Source organism: Lynx canadensis, chromosome F1 (genome assembly GCF_007474595.2).
Source record: "Lynx canadensis isolate LIC74 chromosome F1, mLynCan4.pri.v2, whole genome shotgun sequence".
NCBI classification, from domain to species: Eukaryota; Metazoa; Chordata; class Mammalia; order Carnivora; family Felidae; genus Lynx; species Lynx canadensis.
This window is the reverse complement of record NC_044319.2, coordinates 44,603,834-44,629,736: the sequence shown is the minus strand read 5'-3', so window position 1 is coordinate 44,629,736 and position 25,903 is coordinate 44,603,834. Positions and strand designations below refer to the sequence as shown.

The 25,903-nt window shown below is 38.4% G+C and overlaps 1 protein-coding gene across 1 annotated transcript in view; it reads left to right on the top strand.

The window, feature by feature from the left end:
* The window catches only part of CFH (complement factor H), a 199,853-nt gene that overhangs the window by 41,263 nt on the left and 132,687 nt on the right, over positions 1-25,903 (top strand). The window contains exons 7-9 of the mRNA XM_030302776.1: positions 1,482-1,652; positions 24,442-24,636; positions 25,076-25,252. Coding sequence (XP_030158636.1) covers positions 1,482-1,652; positions 24,442-24,636; positions 25,076-25,252 — 543 coding nt within the window. The remainder of the gene's footprint in view (positions 1-1,481; positions 1,653-24,441; positions 24,637-25,075; positions 25,253-25,903) is intronic.

Below are 25,903 nucleotides of genomic sequence, written 5' to 3'. Positions count from 1 at the left end.
ACGCACCCCAATAGCAGCACTATCAACAATAGCCAAAGTATGGAAAGAGCCCAAATGTCCATCGATGGATGAATGGATAAAGATGTGGTATATGTATACAATGGAATATTACTCTGCAATCAAAAAGAATGAAATCTTACCATTTGCAACTACGTAGATGGAACTAGAGGGCATTATGCTAAGCAAAATTAGTCACTCAGAGAAAGACAAATATCGTATGACTTCACTCATGTAAGGACTTTAAGACACAGAACAGATGAACACAAGGGAAGGGAAGCAAAAATAATATAAAAACAAGGAGAGGAACAAAACTTAAGAGACTCTTAAATATGGAGAACAGAGGGTTACTGGAGGGGTTGTGGGAGGGGGAATGGGCTAAATGGGTAAGGGGCATTAAGGAATCTACTCCTGAAATCATTGTTGCACTATGTGCTAACTAATTTGGATGTAAAGTAAAAAATAAAATTTAAATTTAAAAAAAGAAAAAGAAAAGGAGTATTGCAAACTGATCCATTGGTGAGGTACAGAAAAGTTGATGGAAAGAACTGAGAAAGAGCTTTATGAATTAAGATAAAGTAGGTCATGGGAGAGCACATTATAGTTTGAAAATCAAATCCAGGCTGTGTCCTTTGTGTAAACAAAGTTTTATTGGAATACAGCCATGTTCATTTGTCTATGTATCTTTCAGGACTATGTTCATGCTGAGTAGTTGGGACAGAGACCTTTTATCTTTACATAAAATAGGTTTTCTCCAAACCCTGGACTAGGTTATTCTATTACAGTAAGAAAAATGTATCCCAAGATTGCAATAGCCTAATAAATTAAAGTTTATTTCCTATTTATGCTCACTTCCAATGTAGGTCTGAAGGGACTCTGCTCATTATATTAGCTGTAAGAATCAAGGGATATAGACATCACCTCTCCATGACTTTCCTTCATCCCTGCAGCTGTGGAAATAAGAACATAAAAATTCACACAATGGCTTTTAAAATTTCCTCCCTAAAGGGAAACATGTTAGGTTACATTCATTTCCTTGTCCTATGCAAATCACAGGGCCATGTCTCCTTCAAATGTGCAGGGATATGCACTCCTATTAAGTGTCTGGAAGGAAGAGACTCAGACCATTTGTAAATAGTCCCTATGAGAACCACAGATGCCAAGGAAGTTGAAGAATAGTTGGAAAGAAGAGTTAAAGTGATTTGTCGTGAGTTTATTGCCACATATGGAATATTACGATGTATGTTATGGCTTTAGGGAAAGAGGATTCAAGAGTCCAGGGGTGCACAAATACAGCAGATAAGAGATAGAGTACTGGGACATGAGTGATATGGTGGGAAGGATATAAGACTATCCTCATTTTAATCCCAATTTTTGCTGTGGTAGGGACAAAAAAAATAATATCCACTTTCTATATTTTTGTGTACTTGATTATTTTAATGGGTAGTGGCTTCAACATTATCCACATGTCCTTTTTTCTCCAGAATTCTTATGTCCTTCTCCTAATATTCAAAATGGTGACTACACGCCCCAAAGCATCAGATACAGAAGTGGAGATGAAATCACATATAATTGTAAACCTGGCTTTTATCCTTCAAACCGAGAAAAAATGGCAACATGTACTAAAACTGTCTGGGTACCTCAGCCAAGATGTGGTAAGTTCCCTACATATCTTGACCTACTTCTTAATTCTGAAATTACGGTCTCTTAAACGACAGCAACAAAAATGGGGACACAATAAATCCAAATCTTTGCCTTACTGTGTGTGTAAAGCAGGGGCTACAGAGACATTCCTTTCAAAGTAGACAATTTTAAGCTTGGTCTAAATCACATTTTTGAAAATTAAAAACTATTTTATGCCATTTGATGTTAAATATGTGTGTATGAATATAAGTTTCTCTAACTAATGTAATTCTAGTATCTGAACTAAACCATTTTGTTTGTATTTTCCTGCCTGTGATGGTGACCAGCTTTTCATGTGTTTGTTAGCCATATGGATGTCTTCTTTGGAAAAATGTCTTTTCATGTCTTCTGCCCACTTCCTAACTGGATTATTTGGTTTTTGTGCATTAAGTTTGGTAATTTCTTTATCGATTTTTTCCAAAGAAGAGATCCAGATGGCTAACAGACATAGGAAAGGATAGATGTTCAACATTACTGATCATCAGAGAAATACAAGTCAAAACTATGTTAAGGTGTCACCTCTCGCTTGTCAGAATGGCTAAAACTAACAACATGGGAAACAACAAATGTTGGTGAGGCTGTGGAGAAAGGGTAACCCTCTTGTGTTGCTGGTGGGAATGCAAACTGGTGCAGCCATTCTGGAAAACAATATAAAAGTTCCTCAAAAAGTTAAAAATAGAGCTACCCCACGGTCTAGCAATTGCACTACTAGGTATTTGCCCAAAGGATAAAAAAAATACTGATTCGAAGGGATACATGCACCCCAATTTTTAGAGCAGCATTATCAACAATTGCCAAAGTATGAAAGGAGCCCAAATGTCCATCAACTGTTGAATGAATAATGAACATGTCATATATATTTACAGTGGAATATTACCCGGCCACCAAAAGGAATGAACTCTTGCCATTTGCAATGACATAGATGGAGCTAGGGTGTATTATGTTAAGTGAAATAAGTCAGTCAGAGAAAGACAAATACCATAATTTCACTCATATGTGGAATTTAAGAAATGAAACAGATGAACATGGGAGGGAAATAGAGAAAGGCAAACCAAGAAACAGACTCTTAACTATAGAGAAAAAACTGAGGGTTGCTGAAGGGGAGGTAGGTGGGTGGGGGGTATAGTTAAATAAGTGATGGATATTGAAGACAGCACATGTTGTGATGAGCATTGGGTGTTGTATGTAAGTGAGGAATCACTAAATTCTACTCCTGAAACTAATATTACACTATGTGTGAACAAACTGGAATTTAAATTAAAACTTGAAACAAGTAAACAAATAAGTAAATAAATTAATAAATTTTAGGTTCACAGCCAAATTGACAGGATGGTACAGAAACTTGCTATATACTCACTGCTGCCACACGTGCATCCCTTCCCTATTTATCAACACCCCCCCAAATGGTATGTTTTCACATTGATGAAACTGCATTCATCCATCATAATTACCCAAAGTCAGTAGTATACCTTAGAGTTGACTCCTGATGTACATTCTATAGGTTTAGACAAATGTCCATCTTTATGGTATCATACAGACCTTTTCACTGCCCTAAAAATCCTCTGTGCTCCACCTATTGATTCCTCCCCTTGCTCAGTCTCTGCAAACAGAATGTCATATAGTGGGTCTCATTTCAGATTTTTTTTATACTGAGAAATATGCATTTATGATTCCTCCAAGTCTTTTCATGATATGAGAGGTCATTTCTTTTGGCTCTAAATGATACTCCATTGCCTGGATATATCACGGTTTCTTCATTAGATTCGTATACTGGTGGACATCTTGGTTGTTTCTACATTTTACCAATTATGAGTAAAGCTGGCATAATCAAATAAATAATAAATAAATAAAACATTTGGCAAGGCTAGTGTCATTGAACACCTAATATATTAGTTCTTTATTTCTGTGTAACAGATTTCCCCCAAAACATATTGGCTTCAAACAACACACCTTTATCTTCTCAGAGTTTCTATGGGTCAGGAATTTGGGAGTGGCTTAGCTAGCTAGTTCTGAGCCAGGCACTTCTTGTGTTGCAGTCAGGATGTTGACCTAGGCTGCAGTCACCTGCTGGCTTGGTGGGGCCAGAGGATCTGCCTCCAAGACGGCTGACTCATAAGGCTTTTGGCAGGAAGCTTCAGTAACTTACCACATGGGAATCTCCATAGGCTTCACGAATGGCAGCTAACTTTCTCCAGAGCTCATGATCTGATAGAGAGAGCGGCAGAAGCTTCCATACCATTTACAAACTAGTCACACACTGTCACTTTAGCCATATCTAGACTTTAGAAGTGGGTCTCTAAGTCCTGCATACTCAAAGGGAGGAGAATTAGGCTCCTCTTTTTGAAGGGAGAAAAAGACACTGTAGAATTTTCCAAAACCATCCATGTAACAAAATTCCATTCAGTTCAACAGAGTACTGTCTTTTTTCCTGGGGAATGTTTCCTCTACTCTTTTCCAGGTATTTTTTTGTCTCTATAATTATATTCCTTTCCTTTACATACCACATTTGGTTGTACAGGTGTACTGCACTTACACTGGATAATATATGAATACATTATGATACAAAAAGTAGGTCAGTGGCCTCCATATTAATTCTAGGGATAACTCCAAAATGAATTTTCAAATCAAAAGACCCTTAAAGAAGACCCTATCATCAACATGAAACAGACCTTAATGTGTAAAACAATTATAATAAAAATACTGAATGATTGAATGATTGAGATATAATCGACATATAACATTATATTAGTTTCAAATGTGCAACATGATTTGATACTTTTATATATTGTGGAATGACTTCAAACACAATTGTAGTTAAATCTATCACCACATCGTTAGCATGTTTTTTCTTGTGGAAGCACCTTTAAGATCTACTCTCTTAGCAACTTTCAAATATACAATGCAGTATTAATAACTGCAGTCACCATGCTGTCTGTACCTTACATCCCCATCATTTTATTATTTTATTACTGGTAGTTTGTACCTTTCGACCTCCCTTGACCCATTTCTCCTGCCCTTCAGGCCCTGCCTCTGGCAACCCCCACTCTGTTCTCTTTATCTAAGAGTTTAGTATTTTTAGATTCCAAATATAGCTCATGTAGTATTTGTCTTTCTCTGTCTGATTTATTTCACTTAGCATGGTGCCCTCCAAGTCCATCCATGTCATCACAAATGGCAACATTTCCTTCTTTTATTGGCTGAATAATAATCCTAGTTTCTTATGCACTCATCCAGTAATGGACACTTAGATTGCTTCCACAGTTTGACTACTGTAATAATGCTGCAGTGAATATGGGGCACATATGTCCTTTTCAGTTAGTGTTTTCCTTTCCTTCAGATAAATACCCAGAAGTGGAATTGTAAGATCATATGGTAGTTCTGTTAATTATTTGAGAAACCTCCATGCCGTTTTCATAGTGGCTGCACCAATCTACATTCCCATTAACAGGGCAGAAATGCTCCCTTTTCTCCATATCCTCACTAACATTTTTTTTTTCTTTTTGATGAAGCCATGTAAACAAGTATCAAGTAATATCTTATTGTGGTTTTGATTTTCATTTCTCTGATGATAAGTTAAGTTGAGCATCTTTTCATGTGCCTTTTGGTCATCTGTGTTTCTTCTCTAGAAACAATGTCTGTCCAGATCGTCTACCCATGTGTTATTCAGATTGGGCCTTTAGTTATTGTTGTTACTGAATTATATGAGTTTTTAAAATATATTTTGGATGTTTCCCCTTATCAGATATATGATTTGCAAATATTTCCTCCTACTCATTAGGCTAGTCATCAGTTTGTTGATGGTTTCCTTTATTGTGCAGAAGTAGTTGGTTTAATGCAGTCCCACTTGTTTAGTTTTGCTTGGGTTGCCTTTGCTTTTGGTGTGAATTCTACAAAATAATTGCAAAAATCAATGTCAAGGAACTTATCCCCTATGTTTTCTTCCAGGAGTTTTATGTTTTCAGGGCTTTCGTCCATTTTGTGTTAGTTTTCGTGTATGTTGTAGAAAGTGTTCCAGATTCATTCTTTTGTATGTGGCTGTCCAGTTTCCACAACACCACTTATTGAAGAGACTGTCCTCTCCTCACTGCATATTCTTGGCTTCTTTGTCATAAACTATCTGGCCTTAAATGTATGAGTTTATTTCTAGGCTCTCTGTTCTGTTCTGTTGATCTGTGTGTCATCTTGGATGCTAATACTGTACTGTTTTGATTACTCTAATTCTGTAATATAGTTTGAAACCTCGAAGCATGATGCCTCTAGCTTTGTTCTTCTTTCTCAGGATTCCTTTGACGATTTGGATTCTTTTGTGATTACATATAAATTTTAGGATTGTTTGTTCTGTTTCTGTGAAAAATGCCTTCAGAATTTTGATACAAATTGCATTGAATCTCTAGATTACTTTAGGTGGTATGAATATTTTAACAGTAACTCTTCCAATTCATGAACATGGACTATCTTTCATTTATTTGAGTCTTTGATTTATTTCTTCATTTTCTAGTGTTTTCAGGGTACAAACGTTTCACCTTCTTGGATAGATTTATTCCTAGACATTTTATTTGTTTTGATGCTATTGTAAAGGGGATTATTTTCTAATTTCTTTTTTTGTAGTTTATTATTAGTGTATAGAAACACACCAGATTTTTGTGCATTGATTTTGTATCCTGAAGCTTAACTGATTTCATTTATTTTTTTTGTTTTTTTTTAATATATGAAGTTTATTGTCAAATTGGTTTCCATACAACACCCAGTGCTCATCCCAAAAGGTGCCCTCCTCAATACCCATCATCCACCCTCCCCTCCCTCCCACCCCCCATCAACCCTCAGTTTGTTCTCAGTTTTTAAGAGTCTCTTATGCTTTGGCTCTCTTCCACTTTAACCTCTTTTTTTTTTCCTTCCCCTCCCCCATGGGTTTCTGTTAAGTTTCTCAGGATCCACTTAAGAGTGAAACCATAAGGTATCTGTCTTTCTGTGTATGGCTTATTTCACTTAGCATAACTCTCCACTTCCATCCACGTTGCTACAAAGGGCCATATTTCATTCTTTCTCATTGCCACGTAGTACTCCATTGTGTATATAAACCACAATTTCTTTATCCATTCATCAGTTGATGGACATTTAGGCTCTTTCCATAATTTGGCTATTGTTGAGAGTGCTGCTATAAACATTGGGATACAAGTGCCCCTATGCATCAGTACTCCTGTATCCCTTGGGTAAATTCCTAGCAGTGCTACTGCTGGGTCATAGGGTAGGTCTATTTTTAATTTTTTGAGGAACCTCCACACTGTTTTCCAGAGTGGCTGCACCAATTTGCATTCCCACCAACAGTGCAAGAGGGTTCCCGGTTCTCCACATCCTCTCCAGCATCTATAGTCTCCTGATTTGTTCATTTTGGCCACTCTGACAGGCGTGAGGTGATACCTGAGTGTGGTTTTGATTTGTATTTCCCTGATAAGGAGCGACATTGAGCATCTTTTCATGTGCCTGTTGACCATCCGGATGTCTTCTTTAGAGAAGTGTCTATTCATGTTTTCTGCCCATTTCTTCACTGGGTTATTTGTTTTTCCAGTGTGGAGTTTGGTGAGTTCTTTATAGATTTTGGATACTGGCGCTTTGTCTGATATGTCATTTGCAAATATCTTTTCCCATTCCGTTGGCTGCCCTTTAGTTTTGTTGGTTGTTTCCTTTGCTATGCAGAAGCTTTTTATCTTCATGAGGTCCCAGTAATTCATTTTTGCTTTTAATTCCCTTGCCTTTGGGGATGTGTCGAGTAAGAGATTGCTACGGCTGAGGTCAGAGAGGTCTTTTCCTGCTTTCTCCTCTAGGGTTTTGATGGTTTCCTGTCTCACATTCAGGTCCTTTATCCATTTTGAGTTTATTTTTGTGAATGGTGTGAGAAAGTGGTCTAGTTTCATCCTTCTGCATGTTGCCGTCCAGTTCTCCCAGCACCATTTGTTAAAGAGACTGTCTTTTTTCCATTGGATATTCTTTCCTGCTTTGTTAAAGATTAGTTGGCCATACGTTCGTGGGTCTAGTTCTGGGGTTTCTATTCTATTCCATTGGTCTATGTGTCTGTTTTTGTGCCAATACCATGCTGTCTTGATGATGACAGCTCAGTAGTAGAGGCTAAAGTCTGGGATTGTGATGCCTCCTGCTTTGGTCTTCTTCTTCAAAATTACTTTGGCTATTCAGGGCCTTTTGTGGTTCCATATGAATTTTAGAATTGCTTGTCCTAGTTTCGAGAAGAATGCTTGTGCAATTTTGATTGGGATTGCATTGAATGTGTAGATAGCTTTGGGTAGTACTGACATTTTGACAATATTTATTCTTCCAATCCATGAGCATGGAATGTTTTTCCAATTCTTTATATCCTCTTCAATTTCCTTCATAAGCTTTCTATAGTTTTCAGCATACAGATCTTTTACATCTTTGGTTAGATTTATTCCTAGGTATTTTATGCTTCTTGGTGCAATTGTGAATGGGATCAGTTTCTTCATTTGTCTTTCTGTTGCTTCATTATTAGTGTATAAGAATGCAACTGATTTCTGTACATTGATTTTGTATCCTGCAACTTTGCTAAATTCATGTATCAGTTCTAGCAGACTTCTGGTGGAGTTTATTGGATTTTCCATGTAATATCATGTCATCTGCAAAAAGTGAAAGCTTAACTTCATCTTTGCCAATTTTGATGCCTTTGATTTCCTTTTGTTGTCTGATTGCTGATGCTAGAACTTCCAACACTATGTTAAACAACAGCGGTGAAAGTGGACATCCCTGTCGTGTTCCTGATCTCAGGGAAAAAGCTGTCAGTTTTTCTCCATTGAGGATGATGTTAGCTGTGGGCTTTTCATAAATGGCTTTGATGATCTTTAAGTATGTTCCTTCTATCCCGACTTTCTTGAGGGTTTTTATTAAGAAAGGTTGCTGAATTTTGTCAAAGGCCTTTTCTGTATCGATTGACAGGATCATATGATTCTTTTCTTTTATTAATGTGATGTATCACATTGATTGATTTGCGAATGTTGAACCAACCCTGCAACCCAGGAATGAATCCCACTTGATCATGGTGAATATTTCTTTTTATATGCCGTTGAATTCGATTTGCTAGTATCTTATTGAGAATTTTTGCATCCATATTCATCAGGGATATTGGCCTGTAGTTCTCTGTTTTTACTGGGTCTCTGTCTGGTTTAGGAATCAAAGTAATACTGGCTTCATAGAATGAGTCTGGAAGTTTTCCTACCCTTTCTATTTTTTGGAATAGCTTGAGAAGGATAGGTATTATATCTGCTTTAAACGTCTGGTAGAACTCCCCTGGGAAGCCATCTGGTCCTGGACTCTTATTTTTTGGGAGATTTTTGATGACTGATTCAATTTCTTCACTGGTTATGGGTCTGTTCAAGCTTTCTATTTCCTCCTGATTGAGATTTGGAAGAGTGTGGGTGTTTAGGAATTTGTCCATTTCTTCCAGGTTGTCCAATTTGTTGGCATATAATTTTTCATAGTATTCCCTGATAATAGTTTGTATCTCTGAGGGATTGGTTGTAATAATTCCATTTTCATTCATGATTTTATCTATTTGGGTCATCTCCCTTTTCTTTTTGAGAAGCCTGGCTAGAGGTTTGTCAATTTTGTTTATTTTTTCAAAAAACCAACTCTTGGTTTCGTTGATCTGCTCTACTGTTTTTTTAGATTCTGTATTGTTTATTTCTGCTCTGATCTTTATTATTTCTCTTCTTCTGCTGGGTTTAGGCTGCCTTTGCTGTTCTGCTTCTATTTCCTTTAGGTGTGCTGTTAGATTTTGTATTTGGGATTTTTCTTGTTTCTTGAGATAGGCCTGGATTGCAATGTATTTTCCTCTTAGGACTGCCTTCGCTGCATCCCAAAGCGTTTGGATTGTTGTATTTTCATTTTCGTTTGTTTCCATATATTTTTTAATTTCTTCTCTAATTGCCTGGTTGACCCACTCATTCTTTAGTAGGGTGTTCTTTAACCTCCATGCTTTTGGAGGTTTTCCAGACTTTTTCCTGTGGTTGATTTCCAAGCTTCATAGCATTGTGGTCTGAAAGTATGCATGCTATGATCTCAATTCTTCTATACTTGTGAAGGGCTGTTTTGTGACCCAGTGTGTGATCTGTCTTGGAGAATGTTCCATGTGCACTCGAGAAGAAAGTATATTCTGTTGCTTTGGGATGCAGAGTTCTAAATATATCTGTCAAGTCCATCTGATCCAATGTATCATTCAGGGCCCTTGTTTCTTTATTGACCATGTGTCTAGATGATCTATCCATTTCTGTAAGTGGAGTGTTAAAGTCCCCTGCAACTACCACATTCTTATCAATAAGGTTGCTTATGTTTGTGAGTAATTGTTTTATATATTTGGGGGCTCCTGTATTCGGCGCATAGACATTTATAATTGTTAGCTCTTCCTGATGGATAGACCCTGTGATTATTATGTAATGCCCTTCTTCATTTCTTGTTACAGCCTTTAATTTAAAGTCTAGTTTGTCTGATATAAGTATGGCTACTCCAGCTTTCTTTTGACTTCCAGTAGCATGATAAATAGTTCTCCATCCCCTCACTCTCAATCTGAAGGGGTCCTGAGGTCTAAAATGAGTCTCTTGTAGACAGAATTTTATCAAATGCTTTCTGTGCATTATAGAGATGATCATATAATTTTTATCCTTCATTTTATTAATGTGTTGTATCATAATGATTTGTGGATGTTGCAGTATCCTTGTATCCCTGGGATGAGTCCTACTCTCTTTTTTCTTGGTGAATCTAAAGGTTTGTCAATTTTGTTTATCTTTTCAAAATTATGCTTTTAGATTTATTTATCTTTCTTATTGATATTTCTATTAATATTTTCTATTTTAAGCCTTTATTTCAGTTATTTCCATTCAATCTTTGTCATTTACTACCTTCTATTAACTTTAGGCTTTGTTCTTCATTTTCTAGCTAGTCTAACATGTCACAATGTTATTGAATACATTTACGTTTAAAGTAATTATTGCTAGGAGTGTACTTATTGCCATTTTGTTGGTTGTTTTCCCAGTGGTTTGTAATTCCTTTTCTATCTTAAGCCTTTATTTCAGTTATTTCCATTCAATCTTTGTCGTTTACTACCTTCTATTAATTTTAGGCTTTGTTCTTCATTTTCTAGCTAGTCTAACATGTCACAATGTATTGAGTACATTTACATTTAAAGTAATTATTGCTAGGAGTGTACTTATTGCCGTTTTGTTGGTTGTTTTCCCAGTGTTTTGTAATTCCTTTTGTCCTTTCTTCTTTCACTCTATTCCTTCATGATTTGATTATTTTCTGCAGAGTATGCCTAGATTCCTTTCTCTTTAATTTTTGTGCATTTCCAAAAGTTTTTCCTTTGTGGTTACCACAAGGATTCCATAAAACAACTTATAACAGTCTACTTTAACCTGAAAAGAACTTAACTTTGATTGTATTCTAAATACAATCTTTTCACTTCCCCCATGTTTATATTTTTGATGTCACAATTTCCATGTTTTGTGGATTCTTTCTTTCTTTCTTTTTTAAAATTTGTTTATGTCTATTTATTTATTTTGAGAGAGAGAGAGAGACAGAACATGAGTGGGTTAGGGGCAGAGAGAGAGGGAGACACAGAATCTGAAGCAGGCTCCAGGCTCCGAGCTGTCAGCACAGAGCCCAATGTGGGACTCAAACCCACAAACCGTGAGATTGTGACCCAAGCTGAAGTTGGATGCTCATCCAACTGAGCCACCCAGGTGCCCCGTGGATTCTTTAATAAATTATTGTAGTCATACTTATTTTTACTTCTGTTGCCTCTTTAACCTTGTTACTAACTTTATAATTGACTTTACAACATTAGATTACTTTAAATTTTACTATATATTTACCTTTATCAATGATATTTATACTCTATATGTTTGCCTGTTACTCATTAGCACCCTTTACCTCAACTTAAAGAGTTCCCATTAACAGTTCTTGTAATGCTGGTCTAGTGGTGATTAACTTCTTTGGCTTTTGCTTGTCTGGAAAACTTTGTATCTCTCTATGCACCAAGTTGTTTTTCTCTTGCTGCTTTTTAGATTCTCTCCCTGTCTTTTAACTTTTGACATTTTAACTATAATGTGCATTGGTGTGGGTTTCTTTGCGTTCATCTTATTTGCAACCTGTAGACTTCCTGAATCTGTATGTCTAGTTCTTCCCCCAGGATAGGGAAATATTCAGTCATTATTTCTTCAGAGAAGATTTCTGCTCCTTTTTCTCTTCTTCTGGACATCCTATAGGGTACATGTTTGTCTGCTGAAGGTGTCCCGTCAGGCGCCATCATACTCTTTTTAATTCTTCTTTCTTTGTGCTGCTTTGATTGGGTGAATTCCCCCAGCCTGTCTTTAAGTTTACTGATCCTTTCTTCTACCTCCTCTAGTCTGCTGTTGAAACTCTTTATTGTATTTTTCAGTACAATTATTGTATTCCTCAGCTCTAAGACTTCTACTTGGTACTTTCTTATATTATCTATCTCCATTGAAATTCTCCCTGTGCTTATTTGTTCTTCTCCCAAGCTTAGTGAGCACATTTACAACCATTATTTTGAACTCTTTATCAGGTAAAGAATTTATTTTCAAGTCATTAGAATCTTTTTCTGAGGTTTTATCTAGTTCTTTCATTTTTAATATATTCCTCAGTTTCTTAATTTTCCTTGCCCCTCTGTGTTGGTTTCTGTACATTAGAAAAAGCAATCACCTCTGTTAGTCTTGAAGGAATGGGCTTACTTAGGAGATAATCATTACTGTTCAACCCTAGCCTGGTTCGTGTCTTGTGCTTGTCTAATCAGTCAGCTTTATTTTTATTAATTCCCAGTAGTTGAGTGTGTCAAGACCTGTCCATGTCCCAAAGGGGAGGATCTCAGTCAGCACCTAGATTCAGGCTGATTGGAAGACTGGCCCACAAGCAGCAATGTTTAAAGTATGCAAATATACCTCTTTCAAGAGAAGACTGGGTTGTGTCTGTTCCTTCTATACTGACCAATGGAGTGTTAGCCAGTTAAGAACTGTTTTTTGGGGCACCTGGCTGGCTCAGTTGGTTGAACATCTGACTTCAGCTCAGGTCATCGCATCAAAGCTTCATGTCGAGCTCTGTGCTGACAGTGCAGAGCCTGCTTGGGATTCTCTCTCTTTCACTTTCTCTGTGCCCCTCCTCCACTCATGCTTTCTCTCTCTCTCAAAAATAAATAAATAAACTTAAAAAAAAAAGAAACATTTCTTTATCTGTCATCATCTCTTTGAACTCATGAATACAAGCTCTGCTGGCCATAAGAGGCAGGAAATCAAGGGGAGATACCTGGACATCAAACACAAATACCAGGGCATCAGATGCAAAAACTGGGCAAGAGATGTGTGTATAAGCTCTCTTCTAGCAGATACCAGCACTCTAGAGTGCAGCAAAGACATAGTTGTAGTCTCTGGAGGTCTCTAACAAGGATTAGAGTTGGGCCTTACTTGTCTGTTTAATGAGAAGCCTGCCTCTCAGTCCTCAGGTATGAAGACAGGCTGCTAGGGCTTTCACAGAAAAAGTATATTCTTTATTCTCCTGCCTCTCTGCAGCGCCCTGGGGTGGTAGTCGGTTCAGAACACTTTCTCCATCTGTTACAGTCCTGGGGGACCCACAGTCATAAGCCGAGTGCACCACCAGAGCCAGGCAATCTAGAGGTAAGTCCTGCCTGACAAACACAGAAGCCAGGGCACCAAAAAAAAAGCATAAGCTCCTTTCCTAGAGATACCTTTGACCTAGAGCAAAGCCGAGGAAGATCACAAGGATGGCCTCCAGTGGCCTCTATCCCCAGAGAACACCTAAGTAGGCCCCTAGATGTGTGCCAAGCCACAAGTCTGCTCCTCAAGCCAAAATTCTGGGAAAGGCTGTCAGGCCTCTTTCGTAGAAAAAACTGACATTATAGTTCAGTCTGTATATACAGTGTGCCCTTGCGGTGGTGGCCAGGGCTGAACTTTTTACAGTCCCATGGGAACCATGAATACAAACCCCACGGACCATTAGATCAAAGAATGTCCCCTGGGTGGCGGCCACGAAATCCAGTGCACCAGACATAGAAACTGGGGCACCAGATCTTTGTCCAGATTTCCCTCCAGGAGTTACCAGTGCCCTGCTGTGCAGCAGAAGGAGGACCTGAAGATAGTGCCTATTCTCCAAGTTCCCTGTAAAGGATTATGGTTGGCCCTCAGTTGTCTTTTTAATTAGAAGTCTGCCCTCAGGCCACAGCAACAAAGATTAATCAGATTGGCCTTTTCCAGAGAAAGGCGGGTGCTTCAGTCTGTGCACTCTCCTGTGCCTTGGGGGTGGTGGCCTGTTAATCAGTCTTTCTTTATTTGTTACATTCCTGTAGGACCCACTAGCCACTACAGCCATGTGATCTAGGGGTATCTCCTTGGTGGTGGCTGCAAAATTCAGAGAGTGTCTGAGGAGGGTCTAAGCTCCTTTCCTGGAGATACCAGGGAGCAATTAGCAAATTCTGCCAATGAGGCAAAAGGAGAGCATAAAGATGGTGCCTGCTGGTCTCTGTCTTTGAGGAGAGTTTTACTAAGCTCCTAGATGTGTTTTACATTAAATGCTTACCCCTCAGAGCGGAGCCTTAAGGTAGGCAAATAAGTCTCTTTCACAGAAAGTCTGGGCACTTTTCAGGTGGCTTCCTCTATGCTGGACCCTGGGGTGGGTGAGTGCCTGTGGACCCTTTAAGAGCTGTTTCTCACTTAGCTGTAGCTTGTGGGTCCTTGTGGACACAAGCCCTGTTGGCTTTCAAAGCTAGATGCTTTGGGGGCTTGTCTGTCAGGTGTAGATATTAAAATTGGGGTGCCAGATGTAAGGCTCAGACACTTCACTCCTCAGGGGGAAGCTTAGACTTTTGAATTCCCTCCCAATTGTGGCTCATCATGCTGGGGATGAGGTTTAGGGTCAGATCGTATCTCAGTTTCTTCCATCTACTTTGATGTGAGCTTTTTCTCATTTGCCCAGTGTGTAGGAATCACTCAGTTATTTTTTGGAGAGGTTTTTTTTTTTTTTCCTCCACACAAAGTTACTCTGTATATAACTGTAGATTCAGTGTGTCCAAGGGAAGAGGTGTGTTCAGGATCTCCTACATCTCCATCTTGAACCACTTCCATAAGGAAAATATTTAATCGTGTTTATGGTGGGTTATGGAAATGGTAGATCAGCCCAGCTGGATCTGGATCTCACCAAGTTTATTCCAGAAGGGGCCTTATGAAGTTCTTGTGGACAAGATGGGGAAATTGACCAGTTAGATGGTTTATGAGATAGTTTGAAATTTCGTTAAGTAAACTTACCCGAGTATCAGATTCAGGACTTTGTTCTCAAGCCTATTTCATTACTCCTTTGTGTTATCAGATAGTTCAGTGATTTAGGGGAAACACAGTACAAATTCACAAGTGGAATTATTCAGGGGGTCATGATAGTGAATCTGCATTAGCACAGATTCATCATTCAAAAAGGATCCTCTGTTAAATCTAATAATGTGACATTTAGTAGTGATAACTATAAGATCCTGGGTATAACTCAAAGGAATCAGATGTACAAGTATAGACAGATTAGAAAGAATTTTAAAAGTTGGTGAATATTTTAATCAATTTTGAGGTCATTTTGAGTCAAAACTATGACAGAACCACCACTACTGTTAATGAGACCACGCCCTGCATCGATAGAAATCTAAGGTAGAATGAGGCTGTTCTAAATTTTGCCCATCCCAGTGCTGATCAGACCATGTATGAAATATTATATTTACTTCAGAGATGATATTCTAAAAGCATAAAACATATTTAAGTATGCCCAGATGAGAGAAGAATATGGCAAAGGGATTCAAGCCTGTCATAATAATAATACCTACTTTAATTTTACCCCCTTTGTATACCTCTTGAAAAGAAATCTCAGTGGACTGTTTTATTTAATTAATATCATTTTTTAAAATTATTATTAACAAGTCAGCTAACATACAGAGAAGTCTTGGCTTCAGGAGTAGGTTCCCTTGATACATCACTCACATACAACACCCAATACTCCTCACTTGACAAGTGCCCTCCTCAATGCCCACCACCTATTTTTCCCATCCTCCCAACCACCCACTTCCATCAACCCTCAGGTTGTTCTATTTAAGGGCCTCGTATGATTTGCCTTCCTCTCTGTTTGTATCTTCTTTTTTTCTTCCCTTCCCCGATGGTCCCCTTTAAAGTTTCTCAAATTCCACATATGAGTGAAATAATATATCTATCTTTCTCTGACTGACTTATTTCACTTACCTTCTGATTCCATCCACATTGTTGCAAATGGCAGGATTTCATTCTTTTTCGTCGCCGAGTAGTATTCCATTGTGTAAATATACCATGTCTTCATTATCCATTCATCAGTGATGGAAATTTGGGCTCTTTCCATAATTTGACTATTGTTGATAGTGCTGCTATCATGTGGCCCTATGAATCAATCCTCCTGTGTCCTTTGAATAAATTCCTAGTAGTACAAGCACTGGATCATAGGGTAATTCAATTTTTAATTTTTTGAGGAACCTCCACGCTGTTTTCCAGGGTGGCGCACCAAATTGCACACCCACCAACTGTGCAAGAGGGTTCCCCTTTCTCCATATCCTCGCCAACATCTGTTGTTTCCTGAGTTGTGAATTTTAGCCACTCTGGTATGAGGTGGTATCTCAGTGTGGTTTTGATCCGTATTTCCCTGATGATGAGCAATGTTGAGCATCTTTTCATGTGTCTGTTTGCCATCTGGATGTCTTCTTTGGAAAAGTGTCTATTTGTATCTCCTGCCCGTTTCTTCACTGGATTATTTGTTTTTCAGGTGTTGAGTTTGGTATGTTCTTTATAGATTTTGGATACTAGCCCTTTATCCAATATGTCATTTGCAAACATCTTCTCCCATTCTGTCGGCTGCCTTTTAGTTTTGTTGATTGTTTCCTTTGCTGTGTAGAAGCTTTTTATCTTGATGAGGTCGCAATAGTTCCGTTTTGCTTTTATTTCTCTTGCCTTTGGAAACATGTCAAGTAAGAAGTTTCTATGGCCAAAGTCAAAGAGGTTGCTGCCTTGTTTTCTCCTATAGGATTTTGATGGATTCCTGTTTAACACTGACCTAACATTAGCATTTAGGTCCTTCATCCATTTTGAATTTATTTTTGTGTATGTTGTAAGAAGGTGGTCCAGTTTCTTTCTTCTGCATGTTGCTGTCCAGTTCTCCCAAGCACCATTGGCTAAAGAAGCTATCTCTTTTCCATTGGATACCCTTTCCTGCTTTGTCAAAGATTAGTTGGCCATAAATTTGTATGTCCATTTCTGGGTTCGCTTTTCTATTTCACTGGTCTGTGCGTCTGTTTTTGTGCCAATACCATACTGTCTTTATGATTGCAGCTATGTAATACAGGCTAAAGTCTGGGATTGTGATGCCTCCAGCTTTGGTTTTCTTTTTCCACATTACTTCAGCTATTCAGGATCTTTTGTGGTTCCATACAAATTTTAGGATTATTTCTTCTAGCTCTGTGAAGAATGCTGATGCCATTTAGATTGAAATTGCTAGAATGTGTAGATTATTTTGGGTAATATCAACATTTTAACAGATTTGTTCTTCTAATCCATGAGCATGGAATGTTTTCCATTTCTTTGTGTCTTCTTCAATGTCATTCATCAATTTTCTATAGTTTTCAGCAAACAGATCTTTTACCTCTTTGGTTAACTTTATTCCTAGGTAATTTATGGTCCTTGGTGCAATTGAGAATGGGATCAATTCCTTTCTGTTGCTTCATTATTGGTGTATAGAAATGCAACAGATTTGTGTGCATTGATTTTATATGCTGAAACTTTGTTGAATTCATGTATCAGCTCTTACCTGGTTTTCGGGGAGTGTCTCGGATTTTCCATGCAGAGTGTCATGTCATCTGCAAAGAGTGAAAATTTGACTTCTTGTCTGCCAATTTCGATACATTTTATTTTGCATTGTTGTCTGAATGTTGAGCCTAGGAGTTCTAATACCATGTTAACAACAGGGGTGACAGTGGATATCCCTGTCATGTTCCTGATCTCAGGGGCAAAGCTCTCAGTTTTTCCCCATTGTGGATTGTATTAGCTGTGGGCCTTTCATATATGGCTTTTATGATGTTAAGGTATGTTCCTTCTGTCCTTACTTTCTTGAGTGTTTTTATTACGAAAGGATGCTGTATTTTGTCCAATGCTTTTTCTGCTTCTCTTCACAGGAGCATATGGTTCTTATCTTTTCCTCTGTTAATGTGATGTATGATGTTGATTGATTTGTGAATATTGAACCAGACCTACAGCCCAGGAATGAATCCCAGTTGATTATGATGAATAATTCTTTTAATACACTGTTGAAGTCAATTTGCTAGTATCTTGATGAGAATTTTTGCATCCACGTTCATCGGGGATATTGACCTGTAATTCTGCTTTTCAGTGGGGCCTTTGTCTGGTTTGGGCATCAAGGTAATGCTGGCTTCATAGAATGAGTCTGGAGGATTTCCTTCCGTTTCTATTTTTTGGAACAGCTTGAGACTAGGTCTTAACTCCGCTTTAAATGTTTGGTAGAATTCCCCCTAGGAAGCAGTCTAACCCCGGACTCCTACTTGTTGGGAGATTTTTGATAACCAGTTCAATTTCTTCACTGCTTGTGGGTCTGTTCAAATTTTCTATTTCTTCCCATTTGAATTTTGGTAGTGTGTGAGTTTCTAGGAATTTGTCCACTTCTTCCAGATTGTCCAGTTTGTTGGCATGTAATTTTTCATAATGTTCTTTAATAATTGTTTGTATTTGTGTGGTGTTGGTTGTGATCTCTCCTCCTTCATTCGTAATTTTATCTATTTGGGTCCTTTCTCTTTTCTTTTTGAGAAGTCAGGCTACAGGGTTATCGATTTTGTTTATTCTTTCAAAAACTCAACTCTTACATTCATTAATCCATTCCAATGTTTTTTTGTTTTTTAAGGTTTTTTTTTTTTTTTTTGGATTGTAGACTGTTTATTTCTGCTGTAATCTTTATTATTTCTCTGCTTCTTCTGGCTTTGGGCTTTCATTGCTGCTGCCTTTCTAGTTCCTTTAGGTGTGAGGTTAGGTGGTATATTTAGGACCTTTCTTGCTTCTTGAAATAGGTCTGAATGCAATGTATTTTCCTCTTAGGACTGCCTTTGTTGCATCCCAAGGGGTGTGAACTGTCATATTTTCATTTTCATTTACCTCATATATTTTTTAAATTTTTGTTTAATTTCCTGGTTGATCCATTCATTCTTCAGTAGGATGTCCTTTAACCTTCATGCATTTGGGGGCTTTCCAAATTTTTTCCTGTGGTTGATTTCAAGCTTCATAACATTGTGATCTGAAAATATGCATGGTATGATCTCAGTCCTTTTATATATTCTGTTTTGTGACCCAGTGTGTGATCTATTTTGGAGAATATCCAACTGGTCCATCTGGTCCAATGTGTCCTTCAGAGCCATTGTTTCCTTATTGATTTTCTGCCTAGATGATATGTCTGTTGCTGTAAGTGGAGTACTAAAGTCCCCTTCAAACATGGTATTATTATCTATACATTTATTTATGTTTGTAATTAAATGATTTATATATTTGGATCCTCTCACACTGGGGACATAGATTTTTACAACTGTTATCTCTTCTTGATGAATAGACCCCTTAATTATGATAAAATGCTATTTTTCATCTCCTATTACAGTCTTTCTTTTAAAATCTGGTTTGTCTGGTATAAGTATGGCTACTCCGGCTTTCTTTTGCCATCCAGTACCATGACACAAGGTTTTCCATCCCCTCACTTTCAATCTGCAGTTGTCCTCAGGACTAGAGTCTCTTGTAGGCAGCGTGTAAATGGATCTTTTTTTTTTTTTTTTTAACCCATGGTGAAACCCTATGTCTTTTCATTGGAGTATTTAGTCCATTTACATCAGAGTGATTGTTGAAAGATACGAATTCAGTGTCATTGTGTTACCTGTAGGTTTCGTGCTTGCGGTGATGTCTCTGGTCCTTTGTAGTCTTTGCCGCTTTCCACTCACAGAGTCTCCCTTAGAATCTCCTGCAGGGCTGGTTTAGTGGTCATGAACTCCTTTAGTTATTTTTTGTCTGGGAAAGCCTTTATCTCTCCTTCAATTATGACAGCCTTGCCAGATAATTGATTCTTGGCTGCATATTTTTCCTATGCAGCACATTTAATGTTTCCTACCCTCCCTCTGGCCTGCCAAGTTTCAGTGGATAGGTCTGTTATGGCCCTTACATGTCTACCCTGGTTCTCATTTCTTCCTGGAATTTCTTTTCAGGAGAATTCTTCCATCTTATGATTTTGGCCTGGTTTGTCCTTATGTGTTTTAATAGTTTGTTATATGTCCTGCACCTGTGAGAACTACTATATTTAAAAGGGGTCATACACTGTCCAGGGCCTGGCACTTCAGGAATTGTATTTGGAGTGTGTTGCATGCACTCCTTTGTTGTGTATTTGGTTGCTGTAACCCACCAAACAATCTTCTATAAGGCTCCTCCTTACTTGCAGTGGTGGATGGTTTAGACCCTCCACCAGGGGTGCTTTGATTTTTCATTGAAGTATCCCTAGAAAGATGAGAGGGCAGGGGACCTAATCCCATACAAAGAAAAAAAAAATGAAAGTTCTGAAAAAAGGACCAAGCAGAGAATCGAAGAAGCTATAAGGTTTAATCCAGAGAGAAAGAAAGGAAAAGAAAGAAGAAGGAGATATAGAAAAACTGTAAAAAAATAAAGTAAAAATGCTTGCCTAAACAGACAAAGCAGAAACATAGAGAAAAGACAAAATATATATATTTATAAGAATTGACCGGGGTGCCTGGGTGGCGCAGTCGGTTAAGCGTCCGACTTCAGCCAGGTCACGATCTCGCGGTCCGTGAGTTTGAGCCCCGCGTCGGCTCTGGGCTGATGGCTCGGAGCCTGGAGCCTGTTTCCGGTTCTGTGTCTCCCTCTCTCTCTGCCCCTCCCCCATTCATGCTCTGTCTCTCTCTGTCCCAAAAATAAATAAACGTTGAAAAAAAAAAAATCTTTAAAAAAAATAAATAAAAAAATAAATAAATAAAATAAAAAAGAATTGACCAAAAATCAAATCAGAAACTAAGAGCCTGATTCCAAAGGAAAAAAAAGAAGATGGTTGAAAGAAATGATGAGAAAAGACAAGAGGTGGAAAGAAAAGGAAAGACGAAAAGAAAAGAAAAAAGGGCAACAGACTAACATACACAACTGCAGGACAGTTGTCTGTTGGTGTCTGGGACCTACGGCTGTGCTGGTCCAGAGAAGAGGTCATCTGTTTCACTCAGTGTCAGTTCTGCTCCAGTAGATGAGCAGTTTCCGGGCACACAGGGGTGGGGCTTCACGTAAGCAGATCACGCCTGTGCTGGGGTCTTTTTCCCTGAAGCCCCACCATGTTGGTGATGGGGAAGAAAATGATGACACCCCAATCTCAACCACACTGTTCAGGCAGGCCTCACACAGTAGCGCAGGCAGGTGGCTTGTCTTGCTCCACAGTTCTCCCATACTTCTAGGTGCTCAGCTGGGATTCAAAACCCGATATAGTACTGGATCCTGCACCATAGGCACTTGGTTCTGGGGTAGTGCCATTCTGCACTGCTAATATGGCTGACGACTGCAGGGTCTTTTGTCTTTGAGGGTGCAATATATCCCACAGTATTCGATGGAGGGGACTGTTCTCTCCTAGTGTGCCCCTGAGATTGCCACTGCTCTCCTCCTCCCCAGGCACATGCACGTGACAGTGGCTTTTGTCCCGAGAATGGCACACACTTTTGAAAACTCTGGTCTTCAGCTCCTTTGGCTGTTTTCAAAGTAGAGACTGGCACTCTCCATATTTCTTATTCCCCAGTCCACGATCTGGAGGTTTTTCTCTTGTCCTAACTTGCGTTAGGGCAATCCACAGCTTCTCTTTCTCTCCCTTTTTTCTCTCTACGGATCCCTGCCTTCCACGCCCATGCTGTTTTATCTCCCCCAGTTTGCATACAAGCACCTCTGTCCCACCAAGCTGTCTCCCTCCACCTGTGCAGATTTTTCTGTCACTCGGCAGATAGATTTCCAAGTGTTCTGACCCCAATACAGCTGTGTTTCCGGGATGAGGGAAATCCTCGAACCCTTACTTCTCCACCATCTTAACTCCTAATTGATATCATTTGAAACACTAGAATAACCAGTGCTGTTATGAAATCAGACCCCCAGGGTTCAAATCTCTCCTTTACAATTTTACAGGTAATTTAACTGAGTACTTTAAGACTCAATTCTTGCAAATCCAAAGAGTGAAGCTTGCCCAAGATTGTTAAATGACACACATCTTGATGTCTCATGATGAAATTCATCCAAGGATAAAGAGAAAATAATCTAAATCTTCAAAAAGTCATGGGGGGAAAAAACTACACGGTTACTCAAAAGGAAGAACACTAAATGAGCTTTTTAGTCTCAACCTTGGAAGCTTCAAAAATGTGGAGGGAAAAATCTATCCATGAGAGACATGGGCTGTAGGCCAAAAATCTATATCTAGAGAAGGTATCATATACAAATTTTTGTTAAAGAAAACCATCAGTATATACAAGGATTCAAAGGGTATGATCCACATAACAAGTCAGCTTAAACTACTAGAAACTTTCTCTAATCAAACAAGAAGAAAATGGATCAGTGTACTTAAAAAAGATGAAGATGAGGGGCGCCTGGGTGGCTCAATCGGTTAAGCGTCCAACTTCGGCTCAGGTCACCATCTCACAGTCCATGGGTTCGAGCCCCGCGTCAGGCTCTGGGCTGATGGCTCGGAGCCTGGAACCTGCTTCCGATTCTGTGTCTCCCTCTCTCTCTGCCCCTCCCCAGTTCATGCTCTGTCTCTCTCTGTCCCAAAAATAAATAAACGTTAAAAAAAAAAAGATGAAGATGATAATTAATACTTGGTATGCGTGTGTGTGTATGTGTGTGTGTTTTGGAACTTGGGTTCATGTGTTGTACAAGGTAATAGAGTAATTTTATGGGTAATTTTATGGGGAAAACCCAATACTGGTCTGGTATTAAAGTCCTAAATTATCTCTATGTCATCAAATGAAAAGGGGAAACTTTTCTGGAAAATATTATACATAAATGTGTTGTAACAACATAACACTTAAACATATGTCAAAAATATTCCGTATATAAGAATATCTCAGTAAAATGCAATTATATTATACCTCAATAAAATGACATTTTGGTGTTTAAAAAGAATTGAACTATGGTTGCATTAAATGTTCACTTTTATTCAAAAAATATATATATTGGGGACATAAATGACATACTGTCTAAACACTTGATATATATGATATATATCATTATAGTATGACATACTGTGTATGATAGTTTTAAACACTTCATCTATATGACAAGTGTCATATATATGGTGAAATATATATGACATCTTTAACACACCTCATATATATGATATATGTCATACATATTATGACATATGTATGACATAATTTAAAACCATTCCTTCTCCAATTAAAATTAGAATTAACAATATGGTGCCTGGGTGGCTTAGTTGTTAAGCATCTGACTTCGGCTCAGGTCATTATCTCACAGTTGGTGAGTTCGAGTTCCACATCAGGTGAGCTCGTTGCCCCACTTTGGGTGAGCCAGTGCCCTGCTTCAGGTAAAACCACGAGCCCCAGGTGAGCCCAGCTTCTCTCTCTCTTTCTCTCTCTCTCTCTCTTTTACTCTCTCTGCTCTTCACTCACTTGCGCCACCTCTCTCTCTAAAACAAAATTTAAAAAATAACATTCAAATGTTTTCCACAATCTTAAATATTTGGATATTGGGGCGCCTGGGTGGCGCAGTCGGTTAAGCGTCCGACTTCAGCCAGGTCACGATCTCGCGCTCCGTGAGTTCGAGCCCCGCGTCGGCTCTGGGCTGATGGCTCAGAGCCTGGAGCCTGTTTCCGATTCTGTGTCTCCCTCTCTCTCTGCCCCTCCCCCATTCATGCTGTCTCTCTCTGTCCCAAAAATAAATAAACGTTGAAAAAAAAATTAAAAAAAAAATATTTGGATATTGAAAAATAGTCCTTGTTTATTTCTCTGATTAAATGAAGAAGAGAACTGTCCTCAATGATTGGTTTGAGGGGTTAAGAAGAATGTAATTTTTCTGTATAATGTGATGAATGGAAAATTTTTGTGTTTCTCTATATGTCTTACATTATTTTCAGTAAACAGAAAAATAAATTAATGAATGTTAATCTAAACAAAATCTATCTTCCTACATTGAGTTGGTCTGAGAAGAAAAGATAGGGCTCTGATTTCTGATGAGAACAGAAAAGAAAATAAAAAGTTGGATGACCTGAGAAATAAAATCAATACCTTCATCTCTCAACCAAGTTCCTCATTTAATCAACCATGCTGAGGATACACATACTCAAGGAGAATCCTTTAAAAAGATCTATCAAGTTTTATTCCTCGATCTTCATACAATTTTATATCTCATAAGTCCCACAAGATACAATGTTAACTTGATGAGCAATGACTTCATCACATATTCCAGTAATCCATATTTCCAACACTTCTTGTCCTAGAAAACCTGATGCAATGAGTGAAATTATGCTAATAAGAGGGTAAATTTACCAATGAAACAGTTAATTTCTAATATGATTTTTTTCTTGAGATAAAAGATTATTTATACTGTTGTTTGTTTTTGTTTTTTTTATTGCAAGAGAAACGTTGTGATTTTCCAGAAATAAAACATGGACTACTACACAATGAATATAACTATAGACGAGACTTTCCAGTATCTGTAGGAAAAAAATATTACTATTCCTGTGACCACAATTTCGTGACAGATAAAAAACAGAACGGGGGATATATTCATTGCACACAAGAAGGATGGTCACCAGCAGTACCGTGCCGCAGTAAGTCAACCTTGTTATGATTGTGTATGCGTAAATATTTCAAAGAGTGGTGTGGGAAGACACATAAGTGAGTACAGTTAAGCCTAATATGACAAAAAGAAGGCCAAGGGATGAGTTTTATGAGCAAAACGACCAATGTAAGTTTTTCCTTCTATGAGGAGCTCTTCATAAAAATCACCTTAGAACTAAAAATAGAGGCTTACGAAAATACCTATGTCATTTCCAAATATCTTCATTATAAAAACTGAAGATAAATAATTTAAATACTGATTTTCTTCTTTTGAAACGTTTGGAAGTAGCTTTAGTTTGTCTTAAGTTATAGGTTATTTTTGGATACTTAGGCATGAAAATTTAAATTTTGGACAAATAATTTTTAATTTGCTATTATCATTGAATCTAGGGTTTGACAAATTTGGTTTACTATTTTTATGATTATTAGGACAATGTATTTTTAATTATTTGATAAATGGAGAATATCCATATCCAGCAAAAATGTATTTCCAAGGTGACTCTGTAAGTGTTAACTGCTATGCTGGCTACAGTCTTCAAAATGAGCAGACTGTAATGACCTGTACAGAAGATGGCTGGGTGCCTGCTCCCGAATGCCTTCCTCCTGGTAAGTACATGGTCACTAGTCAGAAAACAGTAAAAGAACTACAAAGAAGGAACATGTAAAGTAGGGTGACACCAGCAAGAGAACGAGGGGGATGTGGCAGAGAAGGAGGAAACTAGGCTTGCCTCATCCCATGAGGATAACTATCAAATCATCCTAAATCAACCTGAAGGCTGGCAGAACAAATTGTGCAACCAATCATAGAGAACAGTCCACATCAGAGAAGTAAGATGTACAGAGATTCAGTTTTCCCTCCCAAACTGAGGAGAAATGGACTGTACCACTGAGGTAGGAAAGGAGTAGTGGTCACAGAGAAGGGTGAGAGACAGTCTGACACACAGAGGAGCCAACAGGTAAAACGAATCCCCAAACCAACTGGCTTGGAAAGTGAAAGGGGCCAAATGTTGTGAGTTCCTGCAACCAGTGGGGCTTAAAGCCTAGGGTTTTAAAGGTCAGTGTACTAAGTTCTGAGAGAGTTCAAAGGGCGTTGGGGCTGTTCTTGGAGAAAAGGCAAGCAAAGAGCCTGTGGACATACAACATGGAAACAGCAATCTGAAGAGCACTTGGAGCACACAGTGGGGAGATTATTTGCTCACCTGGGAGCATGTTGCAGAAAGGCAGCATTCACAGAGACCCACAGGAGCTGACAGGTGC